The 21,470-nt window shown below is 46.2% G+C and overlaps 1 protein-coding gene across 2 annotated transcripts in view; it reads right to left on the bottom strand.

The window, feature by feature from the left end:
• The window catches only part of LAMB3 (laminin subunit beta 3), a 53,678-nt gene that overhangs the window by 6,426 nt on the left and 25,782 nt on the right, over nucleotides 1–21,470 (bottom strand). For both annotated transcript variants that reach the window (XM_083617329.1, XM_083617328.1), the window contains 13 exons: nucleotides 20,631–20,813; nucleotides 19,544–19,607; nucleotides 18,662–18,849; nucleotides 16,956–17,076; nucleotides 15,743–15,931; nucleotides 14,995–15,150; nucleotides 11,257–11,453; nucleotides 10,195–10,306; nucleotides 9,550–9,922; nucleotides 7,923–8,083; nucleotides 6,085–6,293; nucleotides 4,494–4,697; nucleotides 2,675–2,819 (listed from right to left, as the gene is read on the bottom strand). In XM_083617329.1, coding sequence (XP_083473455.1) covers nucleotides 2,675–2,819; nucleotides 4,494–4,697; nucleotides 6,085–6,293; nucleotides 7,923–8,083; nucleotides 9,550–9,922; nucleotides 10,195–10,306; nucleotides 11,257–11,453; nucleotides 14,995–15,150; nucleotides 15,743–15,931; nucleotides 16,956–17,076; nucleotides 18,662–18,849; nucleotides 19,544–19,607; nucleotides 20,631–20,813 — 2,302 coding nt within the window. The remainder of the gene's footprint in view (nucleotides 1–2,674; nucleotides 2,820–4,493; nucleotides 4,698–6,084; nucleotides 6,294–7,922; nucleotides 8,084–9,549; nucleotides 9,923–10,194; nucleotides 10,307–11,256; nucleotides 11,454–14,994; nucleotides 15,151–15,742; nucleotides 15,932–16,955; nucleotides 17,077–18,661; nucleotides 18,850–19,543; nucleotides 19,608–20,630; nucleotides 20,814–21,470) is intronic.

Below are 21,470 nucleotides of genomic sequence, written 5' to 3' on the forward strand. Positions count from 1 at the left end.
GCATTAGGAAATGACCCTCTCCATCCTATTTTATACTCCTCCAAGCTCTTTATCAATCCTGACTCCTTTGCAACTGTATAGCACAGTGAGAGGAGGGTGGAAAGAAAAAGTAGGTCCTTTGCCACCTCCAACCAACACTCAAAGGGTTCCTGTTCTAGACTGTACAAAGCACTGACAAGGAGCATTCCTGTTAGGATGTGGGTGATACACTAAGGGGGAAATGTGTTGTAGGTTCCCACTGGTTCCTTATATTAGCAAAGCCAGAAATGTTCAAAAAAACAAGCAAGCAGATTGAAGAGAGAACATAAGGGTGCTAAGAAGAAATTCAGGAAGCGTCAGAAGCTAACAGTTAAGGGGGAAACTAGGCATGGACATCAAACTGTCACCATTTTGCGGGAGGGTTTCAAGCACATACTGTACATTTAAGTTCACACAATCCAATTGGATTGACACACTCTGTCACCCTAGTGCAACAAATCGACTTTATAAAAGAATCAGCCTCTTTGCAGTTTGGAAAGTGAAGGAAATGCAATGAAAAGGGTGGGATGAATGAACGATTAACAGGAGGATATAAAAACACCCTACAAGCAAATCAGAATAAACACAGGACAAATTCTCAATGTTGTATAACCATCTCACACGCAAATCAGAACAAATGCTCAGTAAAGACTGCATAGAGTCTAACCTCTGCATAAGCTTTGTGCAAGAAAATCCAGGTGAATTCTAAATAAACAGGTTGTCTGGAGGAGCTCTTAGTTAACATTCCAGTTGTGTAGACATTCCCCTTTTGAATCTGGCCACCCTAGCTGTCAGCAGCACTTCTTATTCTCTCTACATGTAGACATTTTTCAAAGCAGCAGGAGTTAACTGGTCCATCACTCTCTGCATCTGCCACATCTGAGATGTCTCAACATTTCATGATTTATTCTCACAACCAAAGTATCCCACTCTCTCGGTATTCTCCCCTAGATACTTGTCAAATCACAGCCTTCATGCTTGTCAGTATGCACTGCTCAGGGAGAAGTCTCAAGCAAGAGATGGGGATTTAGAGAGAGCACTATTCAAATAGGCAAGTTGTTATATATAGGCTTCTAACAAAATAATATTAACTAATGATAATGCATGACTTTAAAAAAAAGGATAGAGGAGCACATTTTCATGCTAAATAATGCCTGCAATTTAAAAACAAATGTGTTAAAATGCATACGGAAGAAATCACCCAAGAAGATGATTGGACGATTAAATACTCAGATATATAGTCCACTGTATTCAGCAGAGCTTACTCTAAAGTAAGAGTCCCAAGGGCTAAAGCCTAACAGTGAAATCCCATATGTATCCACTCAGGAATAAGTCCTATTGAAGTTAGCTGGCATAGTTTGTAGCCTGAGGAATTCAACTAAGGCCTAATCAGATTAGACCCAATTAAATTAATGAACGCAAGTTAGTCATGCCTATTAACTTCAGTGAGCCTAGTCTGAGTAGCACTAGTGGTTAATATCTTCTTCTTCTTCTTCTTTACACATTGGTCTCCCCTGAAGAAGATGCTGGGCAGATACCCATGTCTGAATTTATTTTTTTCAGGGGTGGGCAACTGAAGAACCACTAAGTCAATTAGAGATGACAGGAGAGGAACTTCTAGCAAAACAATACAAATTAGCAGGTCACAAATTCCAGATACTCTCATACACCCAGGAGCTCAAATGTGAAAATGTTCACCTCCAAACAAAAAAATAAGCCATGGCACCAAATCAGCTTCCTTATCATGGGATTGGTTAGTAGCACCTATGTGTTGCTGGGGAACAGGGGTGGGTGGGAAGGAAGAGCCAGGGATAGACTCTTCTCTGTGATGGTCCCAGATCCCTGGAACAGCTTCCCTAGGAAAATATGCATGGCTCCCTTCTTTGTCTACAGTTACCTCACTGAATTACTGTCAGCATTTGCATCCTAGAATTGGTAGGAACCTCAAAGCGCATCAAGTCAAACCCTCCTGCTTTGCCCGAAGTTGTGTGAAACTGTAATGTCAGAATGCCACCATTATCTTTGAAGGTAAGGCCCCCATTGACCAAACTTTTGCAACTAGATCCTGGGCTGGCATATCCTTTCTCTTAAATGCACTCCTGCACTGCCAGTACAACTTTTCTACCACATGCCCTTTACTCAAAAGTAAACTCCCACATGTTTTAAGCATAGCTTGGGAAGTAGTCCAGCTCATAACCATTTGGATAAAGCTTTTGTGCGTAACCACTATGATGCACAATGGATTCTATTTCCGTACCAGCGGGCAGGAGACACAGACAATCGACAAAAGATATTGAGCAAGGAAAATACAAGCAGGAAGAATGGTTTTGTAACAGCCATCCTCGAATAGCGGCAAATTTGCTGTATGCTTTTCATCTGCTATATTTGTCTCTGAAGGGCTTGGAGGAAGTCTTGCCTGCTATCTAATGTTTTTTCCTTTCCCCAGCAACAGCTAGCTGCTATCTATATGGCCTTAGCATACATTTTAGGACTATTCATATTCCTGTAAGCATGAAACTTTTTAATCAATGAATTGGTCCAATGAATAGCACTTGATCATTTGCTTCATGTAGGTGTGTTTTATGAGAAAGCTGACCATTTTAAAGATAATGTAATGGCAAGTAATCAAAGACAGAAGTTTCATGCATAGACTTACCTGACAAGAAGTTGCGAACCTGGTAGATGAACTGCTGGGTGCGATGGATGTCTCCCTCTATCTGGGCCCTAGTTGAAGTCATTTGGTCTCCCAGGCTCTGGGCATTAGTCTGAATTTGGCCAACAGCTATTTCTGCAGCTCTGATCTATGTCAAACAACATGCAAGGCAGAGTCAGTTTCTAAGATCCTAAACTGGTTCCAGAGTGTCATTCATCCATACTTTCAATCTCCCTGTTTCTTAATTACCGTATTTTTCGCCCTATAGGATGCACTTTTTCCCCTCCAAAAATGAAGGGGAAATGTGTGTGCGTCCTATGGGGTGAATGCAGGCTTTCGTTGAAGCCTGGAGAGCGAGAGGGGTCGGTGTGCACCGACCCCTCTCGCTCTCCAGGCGTCAGGAGAGCCGCAGCGCCAGCCCCACAAGGTCGGGGAACAGCGGGGAGGCGGAACGCCGCCATCCCGCTGTCTCCCGATGTGGTTTGGAGGCTGACGGCGGGGAGACGCGTGCTTCTCCCCGCCGCCAGCCCCGCAAGCTCCGGGGACAGCGGGGAGGCGCAGCGCATCTTCCCGCTGTCCCCGGACCTCGCCTGCAGGCGGGCGGCGGGGAGAAGAGCGCTTCTCCCCGCTGCCTGCCCCGCAAGCTCTGGGGACAGCTGGGAGGCGCAGCACGTCTTCCCGCTGTCCCCGGACCTGGTCTGCAGGCGGGTGGCAGGGAGAAGAGTGCTTCTCCCTGCTGCCTGCCCCGCAAGCTCCGGGGACAGCTGGGAGGCGCAGCGCGTCTTCCTGCTGTCCCCAGACCTGGTCTGCAGGCAGGCGGCGGGGAGAAGAGCGCTTCTCCCCGCTGCCTGCCCCGCAAGCTCCGGGGACAGCTGGGAGGCGCAGCGCGTCTTCCTGCTGTCCCCGGACCTGGTCTGCAGGCGGGCGGCAGGGAGAAGAGCGCTTCTCCCCACTGCCTGCCCCGCTGTCCCCGGACCTGGTCTGCAGGCGGGCGGCAGGGAGAAGAGCGCTTCTCCCCGCTGCCTGCCCCGCAAGCGCCTGGGGGGGGAAATAATTTTTTTTTCTTTATTTCCCCCCCAAAAAACTTGGTGCGTCCTATGGGCCGGTGCATCCTATGGGGCGAAAAATACGGTATCCAGTGCTTCCTAGTATTTCAGAAACAAAAAAATGTGTTTTTATAGTGAAAAATGTAGACATTGAGGAAGAAAATGAATGGTGCCATTGCCTTCTCTGCAACAACCAACAGGCACTCAGAACACAGATATTTGTTTCTGCACAATCCCACTATGGCATCACAACAACATGCATTATGCACATTCACAAGCAGGTTCTCATTTGCTCCACACGCCACATTTTTGTTCAGGAAGAGGACACACCCAAGATGCTTCTTGGATGTTTCACTTTCAGCTGTTATGCTGGTGCAGAGACAGCCAACCTGGTGCCTTCCAGGTGCTTCTCAATGACAACTCCAATTATCCCTGAATGTTAACAAGGTTGGCTAGGGCTGATGAAAGCCTGAGTCCAACAACTTCTGGAAGACACCCTGCCCTGTGCAGTGTACCTGTCAGACAGGGCACCCTCACAAAGCAATATTCGCCAGGTGGATCTCCCAAACTGAAAAGTTACCTGGGCAGAGTTTAAAATTGAAGGAATGCTGTTTGATGTTGGGTGTCGTGACAAACATGTTCACATGTTCACAAAAAGCCACACAGCACAAGTCATGCATTTTCCTTGGCAATTGCAAAAGAGCTTTCACTCTTTGTCTCCCAAGAAAGCAAAGGTAGGAGCTCTCCTTTTCCTTTCTACACACACACACACACACCATCTGTGTAGTCTCCTGAAGTCGGATATTTAAGTTGTGGATATCCTGGGAGGTTTTTGTGGCAGTTTGGATGGAACTTCCAGAAAGTGAGAACACTCCAGTACAGCTCTGACCAGGGCCACATCCAGTTGTGTTTTGCTGTGGACATACTTCTCCAGGACATTCTCCAGGGCTGCAAATCTCTGACCTAATGCCACTGCAAATCTAAACATAGAAGCCACACAATCAGTTAAGTTATGCCTTCAATAATACAAAACCCAAAAATGATTCAGGGAGTTACTATCTTCATGCACTTATGGTACAGCACATCCACTGATGCACAGCACCCAGCTTTAGATGCCCAAATGGAGACAACATAAAAGGCAATCAAAGAAGAAGGTTCTATGGGATGGCCAAGGCCCTTGACATGTAGAGAGCTCACTGCTGGTTGGAGATGACCCAGAAGACATTTCCCACTGGGAGGGGCACACAGATAGCTCAAAGGACTGCTTGGGAGTCAGTGGGGGTGGGATGGGGAAGGGGAAAAGGAGTCACAATGATACATGAAGGGAGGAGGGCGGGTCACTTTTTTCCAGTCTGTGTCCGTTTTGCACCTGCTCATTCTTAAGTCCATTCCATCCAATTTCCTGCAGCTAATTGACAGCCAGCGCAATTCTTCCAGCAGCGGGGTAACATGATAGCAAAAGGTGACCAGAGCAGCCTCCACATCTTACACTAGCTGCAGTTTCCAGGTCAACCTCAAGGGCAGCCCCAAAGAGAGAGCTGAACATTGCTGTTCTGCTTTAATACTTCATACACAAATAATGCTTTGGATTCTCATAAATATTAAGTAAAATTTCCCAGAAAGGGATTAAAAGCACTGCCACAGCAGCAAGCTAAAAGAAACCATTTGCAGCCCCACGGAGCCACAAATGGACAGGGCAACTGTTGTAAGCCCTACCTTTGCTTACTACATTCCAGTCACACAAAATCCAGAGATTTCTACACACACACTATATCTACATATTCCTCCATCCTGGCAAGCAAAAGGCAGGCCAGGCCAAAGCACTCAAGGGGCGCAGCTCTTGGCTGGTGAAGGAACATGGCCTGGAAAGTGTCTCAAGGGACAGAGAGTCAATGGGTGCTGCCTTGGGTATTTGGATTGGAGGTCCTTCACCCTTACTCCAGGAGGAAAGCAGACATCCTCTCCCCACCCCAACTACGAACAACTGTAGGGTTCACAGGAGAGAAAGAGATCCAGAGGCAGTTGAGATTCCTGATATCCCCAACTCCTCCACACCCATAGATTTCATTTGAGAGCACTTGCGCTGAAATGCAGCAAGATTAGATGGGTGATTTTTCATGGAAACTGGAGATGCTGGCATCAGTCTCCATGGCAATAGTAGAACTGCAGAAAAGAGGAATAAAAAAACCCCAATAACAATAACAGACTTTGGCCCCAAACAACCTTCCACCTCATTAGTCTGCAGCCATTATTGGGCTGCAGTCAGAACAATAGGAAGCAGTGTTCACTGGGTAACAATTTATGAGGCAAATTGAGCAATGATGCTATGCAGTGGCACCTTTGGCAGAGGTTAAGTGCTAGCTTCACCTTATTAATGGCAGGAGTCAAGTTTGGAGAGAAGGCCATTTCAGCCTGCAGAGCCTCCAGTCCCGACCCATGGCTTGCAAGATCACTCTCTAGCTCCTCAGCACTCTGCCTGTTTTCCACAGACTGGGCCAGCAGCCTGGAAGAGCCAGCTATGCGCAAGCTGGCATTGGAAGATGTCTGATGCGCAGAGCTGAGTGTCTTGAATGCTCCTAGGGAAACAAAGGAAAAAATGATGTTTAGATGGCTTAGTGACTCACAATGCAGCTTTCCTTTCCAAGGCCTCCTGGTATAGAGTTCTACCTTGAAAAAAGGAGGAAGGAGGATCTGCCAGAGCAGTGAATCACAAGGACGCCAGCTGAAAAGCACTTGCCAATCGCCATTCACATGAAACTGCTTAATGGCTGTTTTTCTCTTGCATTAGTGTTTTGTTTTGAAAATGTATTATACAAAGCTAAGCTGTACTGTACATGGTATAGTAGAGATGTGCCTCTGCCACCTGCAGCTCCAAGATTCACATCAGAACTCAGCAAGCGGAGGTATGTGGTCCGACACACCTCCTTCCTTCCATCAGGGTTCAGAAAAGGTTCAGAAAAGGAGGCAAAACTGAAGCTACTGCAGTAAGTGAACATGTAGGTTTGAGAAAGTGCTGGAGGATCAGTGCTGCATCCTCCTTAGCCTTCCAGAGTAAATATATTACAGTGGTACCTCGGGTTACATACGCTTCAGGTTACATATGCTTCAGGTTACAGACTCCACTAACCCAGAAATAGTGCTTCAGGTTAAGAACTTTGCTTCAGGATGAGAACAGAAATCATGCTCCGGCGGCACAGCAGCAGCAGGAGGCCCCATTAGCTAAAGTGGTGCTTCAGGTTAAGAACAGTTTCAGGTTAAGAACGGACCTCCGGAACGAATTAAGTACTTAACCCGAGGTACCACTGTACATCCAGAGTTGCCATCACACTTCACCTACAGCAAAATCCGGAAGCTAATTTGGAGCTTCCTAATCAAGGGAAACATCCAGTGATTTTCAAGGGAAGCAAAAAAAAGTTTCAATCAGACTGGTGATAATTCCCTGGAGGGGAGGATGTTCTGCACACTTCTAATTAGATCACCAAGCAGGAACAGAAACAAAACATACATTTCTTGAAATGGCCTACTAATACCACTGGGGTGTGTCTGGAAAGCCTCAGAGCAGCACTTTGCTGGTAAGAACTATAGGCTGTGTGATGTGAGTGAGAAGAATAATTAGAAACGCCTTGCAGATCTGCCCGAGACTGGAGCCCGGGGTCAATTCACAAACTGAAAGTCATTCTTTTTGATGTAGAGTTGTTAAGTTACTTTGAAGCACTGCAAAATCTGTTTACTAGATATGCTAGTGGGATGAGGCTACACACCCTGAGCGGTGGGGCCGGTTTCATAACACCTTTAACACAGGGTGGAATAAGAAGAAATATATTCCATGCACAGTAGGTTGCCATTTTTAAGCAGCTGAAAACAAAAGTGCTGTATGCAAATGACCAAAGCTTCCTCTGAGGGTCACTAGGAAATGTGCTTTTGTGAGAGTGCAATGTTGTCTCTGATATAAGCTCCTGTGCTTGGATCCACTCTTACATGCAAAGGGGGGAGGGTTGGAAGAGGAAAAATGAGAAGTGGGAAAGATTGCAAAAGTCTGACTTAAGTTGAAGATCTCTCTTCTTCAATTTCTTTCAGGCAGGACACAAAATCCACAATATGGCAAAGCCGCCCATTAATCAGATAATTGTCCATATTTACAGTAGGAGATACAGCCGCTTATGTATGAACTGATGAATGTAGTGGTTGAAACACAGGTATTATACCTGAGACATCTGTGCTTCGGCTGGCTTCAAACTGAGCCTTCTTGTTTTGGTACTCAGTGATGATCAGAATCAGGCTTCTATCAAGATTATCCATATCTATGGATAAAGAGGATGCTTCATCCCTGAAAGGTATTTCATGTCTTAAACCTTCAATGGTCTGCCTGGAATTAACAAAACAAAACAAAATAGGATAGTTAGTTTTGGTTTCCGCCTACATCTTGTAATTATTCTCTTTCTTTCATCCAGTGATTACTGCCCTTAAAACCTTCATGCCAACATACGCCCATGAAATCAGTGGCACTTCTTTGAAATAAAGCTTGAAGATTCTGACTCATATATCAGCAGCCGAGTACCTACTGGTATCAAATGTAGGACAACAAATGTAACGGAAGGGACAGAACAGAATTTTAATTTAATACTATTATTTGTTTGCTAATTTTCTATACAACCCTCCATCTGAGGATCACAGGGCAGTTTATAATAATTAACAGACAAGGACTGAAGTGGATGAAGTAATTAAAACAATTGATTCAAACATATAATCACTGAATGGGCAGCTGGATACCACCTTGAATGTGCACAGTGTTTCACAGATTTTATACTGTGAAACAAATGAAAGCATGTCATTAGTATTCTGTGCCCCTATGAGAGACTAAAAGACTGACTTCTTCATAGACTGCCAGTGAATCAAGGGGCTCCTGCAGACGATCTGCTTATTGAACATTCATTCCACTTTGTTTGCACAAAGTTTACACAGAGGTTAGACTATGTGAGGTCTTTCTTGAGTATTCATTCCTATCTTGTTTGCAGGGCAGTAATGTAACAATGCGGGACGCGGGTGGCGCTGTGGCTAAAAGCCTCAGCACCTAGGGCTTGCCGATCGAAAGGTCGGCGGTTCGAATCCCCGCGGCGGGGTGCGCTCCCGTTGCTCGGTCCCAGCACCTGCCAACCTAGCAGTTCGAAAGCACCCTCGGGTGCAAGTAGATAAATAGGGACCGCTTACTGGTGGGAAGGTAAACGGTGTTTCCGTGTGCTGCGCTGGCTCGCCAGATGCAGCTTTGTCACGCTGGCCACGTGACCCGGAAGTGTCTCCAGACAGCGCTGGCCCTCGGCCTCTTAAGTGAAATGGGCGCACAACCCTAGAGTCTGTCAAGACTGGCCCGTACGGGCAGGGGTACCTTTACCTTTACCTTTTAATGTAACAATGAGCCTTCATCCTGATTGGTTGCCTGGCATTCATATGTCTTACCCACATTTTTAAGTACATTTCCTTGTCATTTTCCTAGCCACTCTTTTTCGAGTTGGATTTGTCTCGCTAGAGCAACAGAGCACTTTAATCCAACTTCACAAACCTCCATTTACAATATGCACTTGAATCCCTCTCACAAAACAGTGGAGGCACCCAAGGAAGGATTGGCAAGGAACTAGGGCCCCTCTCTAGGTCCCCGGCAATGAAATCTTTGGCCCAAGGTGGGGCTTGAAACTTCAACCCTGAGATTAAGCATCTCATGCTCTACCCATTAAGTAGAAGAGAGACTGCTTAAAAGCAAAGCATCAGAGATTGTTATCTGCATGCTTTGGACAATGCTTGCTTGCTGCCAGTAAGTAGAATGCAATTCCTGTTCACCTGATCATAGCAATGGTGTTGGCCACCTGATCCAGCCCTTGCTCCGTCAAGAGGGGGTTTCCCAGGATCCCTCGGATGAGCTGTGCTTCGCCTTCTGCTTCTAAGAGGCGGGTGCTGAAGCCGGAGCTCATTGTCCCCACCGGAAGCCGCTGGGTGGAATTTTTCAAGGTGGCCTGGCGCAAGCCAAACCTATGGAGCTCATCATCATAGGCCTGGAAGCAAGGGTTGCATGCCTCACAGTGGTCATAGTTGCCACAGTAGCCCCGCTGGCACTGGTCACAGCGGTCTCCAGTAAAGCCGGGACGGCAAAGACATCTGCCTGTCAGCTTGTCACAGCCCATTTCCTCTGTGCCCTGGAAGTTGCAGTTGCAAGCTGTTGAGAGAGGAGAACAAGAAGGGTCTGGATCCCTCAAAAATAGTCACAGGCTTTACTTGCTGGTTACAGGCTGACATTTCCACAGTGCATCCCTCTGGCTGCTCACTCTTCTCCCCAACAGCCAGCTGTTAGAGAAGGAGGGAGATGAACTACAACCATATCGGGAGGGCCACAGGCTCCTCCAGACCTGAGTTAGATGGAACAGCAAGGTGGCAAGAACCATTTAAATACCCAGTGGTTTACAGGTGAGTGCAACCTGCATTCCTTACCTCTACATCCTGTCCTGACATCTCCATAAGACTGGTCCGGACAAACCCGTACTTCAGGAGCAGAGCATGTCAGGCCCCCATAGCCTTCTCTGCATGGACACTGCCCTGTAAACTGCAAAACAAGAGAGAAAGATGCCAGGGAGGAAATCTCTTTGACGTAGAACTGCAGAGTTAGGCCTGTTGGTCTGGAGAATAATTGAGTTCCAGAAGGGATTTACAAGGAAAAGCTCCAACTTCGGCCTCAGCTGCTTGTTTTTCATGAGAAAGCATTCGTGGTAGGAATGGAAAAATCAGTCTATTTCCGTTACAGGTTAGTTTCACATGTATTTGAGCATTATGTTCAGTTTTAGGTCTGTTACATTCTAAGTTTTACAGTGTTGGGGGGTTTTTTAATGCAAAAGAAAAATTACATTTAAATGGTACACATGTTGTACTCATCCTTCCCCTTAAATACATGGGATTGCAACCAATGCTATTCCTACTCAGAGGAGGCCCATTGAAATTGATGGACATGACCAACTCAGGCTTATTCATCTCAATGGATCTACTCTGAGTAAAAGTCAATTGGTTACTAGCCACAGTCCTGTATGCTTTTTAATGCTCCCCCACAAATATGCATTGTTGTGTGCATTTTTCCATAAAACATAAATTTCGTGTGCATTTTTAAAAACTGCCTCGCAAAATCCAGAGAAATGTGTGATCTGATGGACAGCTGCATTTTAATCCACATAGCCATCGGGGACCAGCAAATGAGGCCACTTTGCTTTAAAATGAATTTTTCCTCCATCCCTAATTCAAACAGGCAACAGCAACCCCCATGCCCAGATATACAGCCTCAGTTAGTAAAATCTGCAGAAAGCATTACCACCCAATACCACCGAATGTACTAAGTACTCTCAATGGTAGCCTAGATACTGAGCAAAACAGCTTCCCCCTCTCTCTGCAGGACTAAGAAGACAATGCCCTGATCGTGGTGCTACAAAGTGCAATGGCCCAGAATTTCCCTCTTCCCGCCCACCTCTAGAGCTGTAAGCTGCTGCACTGCTGCTTCGTGGGCAGTACCTGGTTACACTGAGGGCTGCGTGAATGCTGAGGGTCACAGTTGCAAGCCTGGCAGCCCTGCCCACTTGCAATTTTCCAGTGATTGGCGGCGCATTCATCACACTTGTCTCCCACCACATTGGGGAGGCAAGAACAGCGACCCGTCTCGTCGTCGCATGGCACGTTGCGGCGGCTGCCTAAAACACTGCAGGCGCAATCTGGAAAACAAAGGAGCCAGCATTTGTGTCGGAACTACTGGGGGATGCTCCTGGGGTGTGCGCAGGAGGTATCAGGTCTCCTGTGAACCTGTGGGTACAGGGTGATATAGAATTAAATAGATAAAATCAAAGCTGATGAAACCCTTCAGTCCGCCAGTAGCAAAGTCTTGCTCTAAAATGCTTTCCCTTCAGTGCTGGCTCCAGGTTTTGAAAGTCATGCCAATGGCAGGTGGAGCCAGGGGCAAAGGAAGGTGGGCCAATGAATGTAAATGTGACCTTTCTGCAGTAGGCTATTTTCTATATACCCCTCTCTGTCTTCCATCCAGCCAAGCAAGGGGAACGTCCAGAGGGCCAGATAGGGAGGGGTGTTGGGGGCAGATTCGCCTCCAGTCCCCAGCTCTGCTATAGACTTCCTGCAATATATTGATCTGGAAGAAGGAAAGGATCTCCCTGGAAGTGTCGGTGATCCCCACCCATCTGGCTGCAGACCAGATCCTGGTGCTGTTGGAGGAAACTGATTTTCTAGACCATTTCAGTCAATGTTTAGGGCTGGTTTTAGCACAGAAACTGCTTTGGCCACCCTTCGTGACCACCTCTGTTGGGGGAGAGACAGGGGAAATGTATCCTCATGTCGTCAACCTCTCATCAATGTGTCCTTGATGTCTCACGGGCTTTCAATACCATTGGCCACTGTATCTGGGGCAGATGTCTGAGTTGAGCGCAGCACCACTTGCGGTGGTTCCAGTCCTACTTGGATGGACATTTCCAGAGAGTGGTGCTCAGGGAGTGCTCTTCGACACTATGAAGCCTTCAATGTGGGGTTCCTCATGGTTCAATTTTATCCCCCATGCTGTTTAACATCTACATGAAACTGCTGGGTGGGGTCACCCAGAGCTTTGGAGTACATTGTCAGCAATATGCTGACAACACACAGCTCTACTTCTCCTTTACATCTGCAGATGCGGCCGTGGGCAGGTGCTGGCTCCCCACTTGAGGAACGCTCTCCCAGGGAGGCTCACCTGGTGCCTTCATTACACATCTTTAGTTTACACATCTTTAGGCGCCAGGGGAAAACATTCCTCTTCTCCCAGGCCTTTGGCTAATTAAACAATCTATGGCTTTTAAAACTGTGTGACGGATGGGGTATTGTTTTCATTTGTTATCCATTTTTGTGCTATTATATTGTAAACCCCCCTGTGAGCCTTAGATGAAGGGTGGTATAGAAATTTACCAAATCTATTCAGCATCAAGTTAAGAATGAAGGCTGGTTGCTCTTCATGCTTGATGTCACCACAGACACTGCAATTATCAAAGCATGCATCTCAGACTGGAGCTGAGCATCATGAGACACCAAGGTCTGCATTTCAAATTAAGGAGATGCACTCTTTAGCAACATCACTAATCAATTACAGTTTTGAATTGAGGCTATGACAGACAGTGCCCATTACCACTCCAGATACTAGTCATATCCAAGCAGATATTGTTCCATGAATTTAGATTTGTTTCCTCAGCACAGACCCTTCCCCCCTCAGCTGACCACAGGAGGTCAGGCTTCTAATGAATAATGGCAGGAACGTACAAAACTGCCTTCTATTGAGCCAGCAAACTAGTCCACCTCAAACACTGACTGGCAGTAGCTCTCCAAGGTTCCAGGAAGAGAACATTCCCAGCTGGAGATGCCGGGGACTGAACCTGGAACCTTCTGCATAAAAGGCATTTGCTGTGCCACTAGGCTACGGTCCTTCCCCAAGGTGATTCTGTCCAGCTATTGCTGTCATGTTCTGCGGCTGTTCTCCAAGATCAAGCTTAGCAAAGCAGTTACTGCCACCTGCTGGGAGGCAGCTGAAACCCATCAGTATAGCCACTTGCAGAGGCTACATTTCATTTTAATCTAAAGCAAGGCAAGGTCTGCCCAAGAGATTGCGACGGATAAATGAAGGTGGATCTAGAGACGTGAGATTGGTTATGTAAGCCAAGCCTCAGTTGAAACCATATGCCACAAGGGACCTGCCTGGAGGATAAGCGTTAAGATCTTCAAATCTGTGTGAAATTGAAAGAAAAACTCTTTCCCTCTTCTTCCATCTTCCTAGGGCTATGTTTTGAATGTTTCAACCTGCTCTGTTTAAAAAAACATTTTTTTTAAGGCTAGATTGCCCTTACATAGTATGCTGTTGTGGACTGGTTGAATGCAGAGAAATGATGGGAGAAATCAGCTGGGGAACCCCCAGGGGAAGGCGGCTTAGAGCCAGGGGACTAGTGGTGGGACAACAATGAGTGGTTAGAGGGAGAAGAGGGAGAAGACTGGGAGGAAGAGGTGTTGGAAGGTGAAGAGGTAACAGGGTTTAGTGAGCAGGAAGAGTCTGTGGCAGAGAGAAGTTCTTTATCAGGGGAAGAGGAGGAGGAGGAGGAGGAGGAGGAGGAGTTTGGATTTGATATCCCGCTTTATCACTACCCTAAGGAGTCTCAAAGCAGCTAACATTCTCCTTTCCCTTCCTCCCCCACAACAAACACTCTGTGAGTTGAGTGGGGCTGAGAGACTTCAAAGAAGTGTGACTGGCCCAAGGTCACCCAGCAGCTCCATGTGAAGGAGCGGGGACGCGAACCCGGTTCACCAGATTACGAGTCCACCGCTCTTAACCACTACACCACACTGGCTCTAAAGCAGGAAAGCAGGGAGGCCAAGAGAGAGAGAGAACTCCAGCTGGTGAAGAGGCATGAGTGTCTCCCCCTCCTGCTGCAACAAGCTCCACCCCACCCCCACCCCACCCCTGGTCTCCCAGAACCAGGAGATAGCTTCACACAGGTGCAGTCTCAGATTGCTTAAGGGAAACCCCAGAAAGGAGGGGACTTGGGCAGCAGTTTCGGCAACTGCTTCAAGGTGGCAAGACCTACCAGAGATGAGTTTCTATGCTCATCAGACCTGACAACCCTGTGCAGATCCTGTTTTTTTGCTAATAAAGAGTTAACTCAACTTGCCCAGTGTGATTGACTGCTGGCTTGCTGGTGGTGGCTGTGTGAAAATGGTCCAGGTTTTGCTCACATTGAATTGATCTTCTCACAGCTTATGTGCTGCATTCATACTAGTGCAACAGCACAAGCAGAGCTTCACCAATATTATGGTCTCCTGAGTTACAGAGAAAGGATTACCAAAGAGGGTGGATCCCCCAAGAAGACACGTGTTTGACTGATTTGGGGCCTTTGAGGTAACTAAATAGGGGTCATGTGAGAGCTTTATAAAATTATGAACAGTGGAGAAAGAAATGCTTGTCTCTCAAAACATGAGAATGGCTATAGGCTCCAAACAAACACAAGGGAAGAATTTCTTCACCCACTGTACAGTTTTCATGTATGGAATGAATTGTAACGGGATGTAGTGATCGCTACTAGTTTAGATAGCTTTAATCTACATATTTATCTATCTCTATCACAGTGTATAAAGGGCCCTCCCAAAGAAATAAACGTTTGATTGTTAATAAACAGCAGGAGGTGGCTATCTCCACCATGCCCACATCTAGCTTGGCATGGTTGAAATTTGACTAACCTCTGCAACCTTGGGGGTTAGAGTTGGTTAACTGGGTGAATCCAGGCTTGCACAAATGACAACGGCCTCCTTGCACGTTGTCCTTACAGACACAGCGGCCCGTCTGGGGGTCACAACTGGAGTTAGGAACAGTGCCATCTGGGTCACATTCACAAGCTAAAAAGAGAAGACATGGAATCAACAAATTTTAAAGGTACAGGCCAAAGCAAAAAGGTGTCATCAAAACCTGAGCTTTGTGTAGGGGTTTAGCATTGCCTTGTTCCTCATCATTTCTTTCTCCCACTCTTCATTTGCAGACAGGGTTGCCCATTCAGGATTCCTCTCTCTCACTTGAAATTGGCACAAAAGATTTCGGAAAACAAGCCCGTTCATTTTTCTCTGGTCAGCTGCAAGGCAGCTTTACTGCTCCTCCCTTTTAAATGCATAGGAAAATGCACTTGGAACTTGAGGATTCTAGTTCAGGGGGGAGCGAGAGGGAAGCCTCATCATCTCCTCCAGTTACCAAAATAGAGACTCAGGAAAAGAATTGTGAGTTCCAAAGATGGGACACAAGGAAGGACGTGAAGAATCTGGAGGCGTATCTACACTTCAGATTCAACTTAAAATACAGAAAATGTTTCTTTTGAGCACCAATCTTACAGGGGAATTCTCTCTACCATTGGAATAAGGCAGACTACATATTCAAATATTATCTTTTTAAAAAGATTATGCAAAAACTCATGAAGAAAATGCTTAAGCACCCACTTACGGAGACAAGCTTCTGGGTGATCAAGTTCAAAACGCTTATTACGGAAAAACTTGGTCTTGCAATGTTCACAGTTCCTCCCTGCCGTATTGTGCTGGCAGTCTTCACAAACGCCCCCACTCACACCCCCACTGGCTTGGTACACGGCTGGGTCAAAATGACATTTGTTAGAATGACCGTTACAGTTGCACCCTAGGAGAAAAGAGACAAAGCCATTTCTGAAACGAAGTTCAAGGAAAACAATAGTGCCTATACTTTTCAACTTCACCACTGGGTGGCGCTTGGGCCTCCCTCTTCAGTTAGTTCTACAGCAAGTGTATAAATCCATAAGGTTTATCACATTGTGGGTCCACACAGAACATGCAAAACAGCCAGAGTGCAAGGTTTAGGACTTTAGGGAGCATCAATTCACCAGCACTGTTCTATACACACACTGCAATTTCCCCAAACTTGCCTGTTTTCTCCAAACTGATGGAGGAAGTTTGACAAGAAACAGTTAGCTTCTTTGCAAATGGAAATCACAGCTCTCCTCTCATCTGCCTCAGCCTTTTTAAAAATGTTTGCTAGTAGATTCTTTTAAACACTCCTTCCTGTACTTCCTACCTCAGCTTCCCCTTTCCCTGATCACCTCCACCCTTTTAGGAATCTGTAGATCCCATAACTGATGAGAAACCCAGTACTTTTTTTTCTCATTTTGACTCAAGAAAATCACCATTTTACAGTTCAAATCGGGAAAACTAAATACAGTTAATGGACAAAAGTACAAAGATTCACAAAATGTTTAGGGGTATGTCTACCTCTGCATTCCCCCCCCCCCCCCGATAAAAAAAAAGCATTGGAGAAACCACAGTATTTCCAGTGGCTACAATGAACAAAGTATGTACAGTCAAACCTCAGTTTTCGAACGTCTCAGCTGCCAAACATTTCAGAAGCCGAACATCGAAAACCCGGAAGTGAATGCTTCTGTTTTCAAACGCGCCTCGGAAGTTGAACAGCTTCTGAGGAGTGTTTCTCAATTTTCCCTGTTGAACTTGCTGACAGCCCTTTGATCCTTGGTTTTCAGATGTTTCAGAAGTCAAACGGACTTCCGGAACGGATTACGTTTGAAAACGAAGGTTCCACTGTATTTTATAAACTCCAGTTATCTTTCCAAGACAGCTTTGCTCAGTTAAAGTGTGGCCTGTTTCCCTAGGAAGTTGGATAGAGGCATACGTACTGTGACATTCGTTGGGGTTGCCATCTTCAGCAGCTCTCCATGGATGGTCATTGTAGAAAGCCGAACACTGTTCGCAGTTTGTTCCAGCAGTGTTGTGCTGGCACACACACTGTCCATTCACCTAGAAGATGCAAAGAAAGCTTTGCTTTGCGGGTGTCATAGATCAGCCTGCTCTTCTACGGTATGCTATGAATTCTCACATTGTGTCTCTTCTGATTGCGGGGAGGGACATATTCTTCTGCATTCGTGCCAAATCAGAGCACTTTATATCAGAAGCAAAAGAAAAGAAAAGACCATACTGATGATCCCTGCAACTCCCAGGGCTGAAAAGCTTATCAGAGTGAATACGGCTGACATTTTAAAAAACCATACTGTGTAATCCCTCTTCTTTGTGTGTGCTGCCTCTCACAGTTCAGGCTTAACTCTGAAGTTCCTGTCTGGAAACTCCTGTTCAGTCCAAGCTGCTCCAGGCCAGACAATAAAGGAAGCCATGTTGCTTTTATATCTAGATGCAAAGCACCTATAAATCGAGGTGTGGGGGTGTGCTGAGGCACCCTCTCCCCCCTGCAAGAAGCCTGTCACTTTGTTTGGCTAATATTATTTGTACTCTCCTGTGCACAAAAGCAAGAGAAAACTCCCCTCATCTGCCCTTTGCACACATTCCTCTGTGCCCCAATGGAGCCATATCCCATCTGAAGGGACCACAGAGACAGAGCATTATTTTCTTTCTCAAGTCCTTTTTGCTAGGCAGGGGTGATTCTGTCTTAGTTGCTCTTTCTTTTTCCCAGTCTTAGGTTCAGTTTGCCTCATTTCTGCAACAATGCATTTTCCTTTCAAGTCCACACAAAAATTAAAGCACATATTTGTGTGCATTTCTCCTCATTTTGTCTAATAATGCACATGCTTGCATTTTCTCTAATATAATAATGCACTTTGGTACATTATTTTCACTAATATGTTCAAGTCTGAGGCACACTTTCTGCTCGCATGTGCCTTTTTGCAGGTGGTTTTTGATTGGAAAACAGCTTTGCGACATTCAGAGAAGTGCACGTTTCAAACGGTTGCTGCGTTCTGCTGTGATTTGGTGTGAAGCATGAAATGGTGGATAGGTTCGCCTCAAGATGTGAACAAAATGGTTTTCTCCACCATCCCCATTCTCTGCTTCTGCCCATTCTCCTCTCCAAGAGCTATGATGAGGAGCTATGATGTCTACAATGAGGAGGGAAAATGAGCTACAGAATGAAGGATGTGCAAAGGAGAACATGTACACCACTCTCTGTTCTGCCCTCCCTTTCAGCCCTCTGGGCAGCCCCAGAAGCCCAGTTAGAAAGAAGCTAGTAGCTGCCTTACTAAGCCCAAGGGCAGCTGGTCATTGACCTTTTAAAGATAGTCAGAAATGCAATTTGAAGCAGGCTGGTCGGCCTTTGTGCTATGCCAAATACCTTCTTTTTCTGGCTAAGGCAGAGAAGATGGCAAGACCTTTATCATCTCGGTCACTTGCACTCTGCATAATACAAGGAAACACTATCTGCTTTCCAAAAGCACAGCGGGCTTCTGGTGTATCGCTACAAACCTGTAAGGACAAATTTAACCGTCGAGAGAGGTCAGGTTGCAGAGCAGGCCTGCGAGAATCTAAGAATAGAACTGGGAAGAATAGAACTGATATACATAGATCTGTAGCAACCTTTCCCCGTCCTCACCCTCACCATAACATTGTGTCCTGCAGAAGCAGCGTCCAGGGCAGCACAGCGGTCTGCATGTCCGTGGCAGAAGCAGCTCCCTTTCACTTGCATCTCGTTCAAGGCATAGAAGGCACTGGGCGTGCGATACCCCTGGTGCACAGGACGCGACAGCTGGGTGAAGTTGATTCTCAAGTTGGTGAATTGGCCCAGATCTTTTGGAGACAAGAGAAAGAGAAACAAAGGGAAACACACACACACAGTGAGATGGGACCTAAAGCCTTTAGCTCCTGGGACAAGGACCAAGTGAGAAAGGGAGATACAAACTTCGTTGGATGTGGTTTTCCTCTTAATACATGGAAGTACAAACAATATAACTGTTAGGTCCCAATAACCACATTTAACAAACTGAGCCCAGCATCAGCAACTGTGATCCTTGGGCAAGTGCCTGGGCCTCCCAGGACAAAACATCACTGGCACCTGCCAGGCCAGGTGGGCCTTAAAAAAGCACACACCACTTGCCACCTGGCACTGAGGAGCACACCAAAAGTCTGAGTGAGGCTGTCAGGGCTAGAGTCAGATGCAGGTCAGCACAAAAGACACAGGAACCTTAAATCACTGACCCCATTGGTATATGAAGGAGTCAAATTTATTTAAATAATTTTCACCCTGCTCTTTAGCTTAAAAGGCTCCCAGAGCAGCTTACAAAGCTCATTTCTAAGACCTGCCCTCAGGCTGAAGATCTAAAAAATAATACAAGCAAGGGAAAGGGAAGGAGGAAGGAGGAGCAGGAAAGTGAGCTCAGGCACCGGATTTTATAAACCATCCACTTGGGTGCCTAAACAAGTTCTGCTCCCTGAAAAGCTTCCCCTACCCCACCCCAGCAGACACAAAATAATATGTACATACTGCTGATTTTTTGACTTTGAGATGTCCTCATCCCAGATGCAAGACCAATGGGGTTGAACTCAACCTTAGAAGAACAGAGGAGGAAAAAATGATGGCAGTCAAAGCATGGGATTTTCTATCCTGTCATTCTAAAAACTATCAACGGCACTTCCCAGTTAGGCAAATGCTTATTTACATTAGCACTAAAATGGCGATTTTGCACCAAATTACTGCTACAAGGAAGACTATAGTCTCTTCACCCATCAAAGGAGGGTTGTGTGATACTTCCTCCCTCCCTCCCTCTCTTTGCCAAAAAGTGGCAGCAACAATTAAAATCCCATGAAACAGATTTAAACCACAATACTTTTCTCCTTTTAAAGAAAGCCATAACACAAGCCCTCTTCATGCATTACTCACATGGAAAAGCAGCACTGAAACAAAGCACTTGTGGGACTGCACATTAAACAAAGTTGTGCAGCTCCTCCAGGCTGAATTATGTGATAACTTCTGGAGTGAGAAGCCTTGTCTGGGTAGACTCCCTGCATGATTTAGAACATGGGTGGGGAACCTTTTTGCCCCCCCCCCAGGGCGGGCAGATCTGTCCCCTGCCCTACAGGCCAATTTTGATAAGTACATAGGAAGATTTACCTGACAATCACCTGATGTTGCTATGATGTCAGATGTTTGACAAGTGGGTTGCCACACTCACCTGCCAACATTTTCATTGAAACCACTGCTGGAGGGAAAGCATCTCTAATACAGAATATCACCTCATTAATGTTACTCAACAGCTTCCCCACACACACCAGAGGGCAGTTTTTCCAAGTCAGGGGGCGGATTCCTGAGCTCCAGCATGTCTCTTAAGAAATCGTCCCCAGAGACCTGAAGCCTTCTGTGCCCTACAGCAGCTAGATTGGAAAGGGCTACCAATTCTCCACAAAAAGGGCTTGCTGGGCCCTCTGGCATTTGTTGATCTGCACCTGGAAGAGTGGAAGGCAGGTGCCTTCACAGTGCAGCAAAGTCACTCTGGGGATGGCTGTTGTCAAACTAGTTAGGTCCTAGAAGTCTTAAGTCTGGTGAAATCCATTAAGCATCACATTTGCTATACCTTCCCCCCGTTCTGCGCTTGAGTCTGGATGTCCTGGCAACGCACATCCTGCCAGGTCTGAGGGAGACCTCTAGAGATCCGTGGAAACGAAGTGGCGCAATCTGTGGACAAGTACTGATAAATCTTCCAGGATTTGCCAAAGTCTGTAGAGTGCTCAATCACCATGCCAGTGGGCAGAGGACTCTGGAGGGACAGAGGGAAAGAGGTATCAAAGCAGACTGGACTGGACATGCCAAAACAGAGGAAGATATACTTCAAAGGAGCAGGCCATTTCTCCAAGGCAGAGCATGCAAACCATCCCAAGTGAAATCCCTAGTTCACACCTCTGGTAAAAAAGGCTCACATAACAGAAGACTGGGAAGATCTCTGCCAAAGAAATAGATGACATGGGCTCAATGGACAAATAGTCAGACCTGACATAAGGGTCTTTCCAGTGCCCCTCAGTGTTATTGTGCCTCTTCCCCCATAAAATTAAAATTAACACATCAAAATATACTTGGTGCAATTGTACATGGAACAAAAATGCTTAATGTTGTATTTGAGTCTGAACTTAACAATTGATTTTCTTCTTGAAAAGCTGCAGTTTCTTTAATGTAGGTTTTTCCTCCTTTCCTTGTATCTTTTTGAAAACGTTAACAAACAATGGGTTGGAATTGGATGCAGCCTAAGCCAGCAGAACAGTAATAGTGTATGCCAGAGGTTTTCATCCATTTTGAATCCACAGCTCCTTGGTCAACTACATTCTTTCTGTGGCGCCCCTATGGGGCTCAGGAACCCTTGCCTGCAGAGCTGGCAGCCTCTCACCCTTTTTCGAACACCGTCCCCTTGTGAGGTGTTCCC

The sequence above is a fragment of the Podarcis filfolensis genome, assembly GCF_964270895.1.
Source record: "Podarcis filfolensis genome assembly, chromosome: 6".
NCBI lineage: Eukaryota > Metazoa > Chordata > Lepidosauria > Squamata > Lacertidae > Podarcis > Podarcis filfolensis.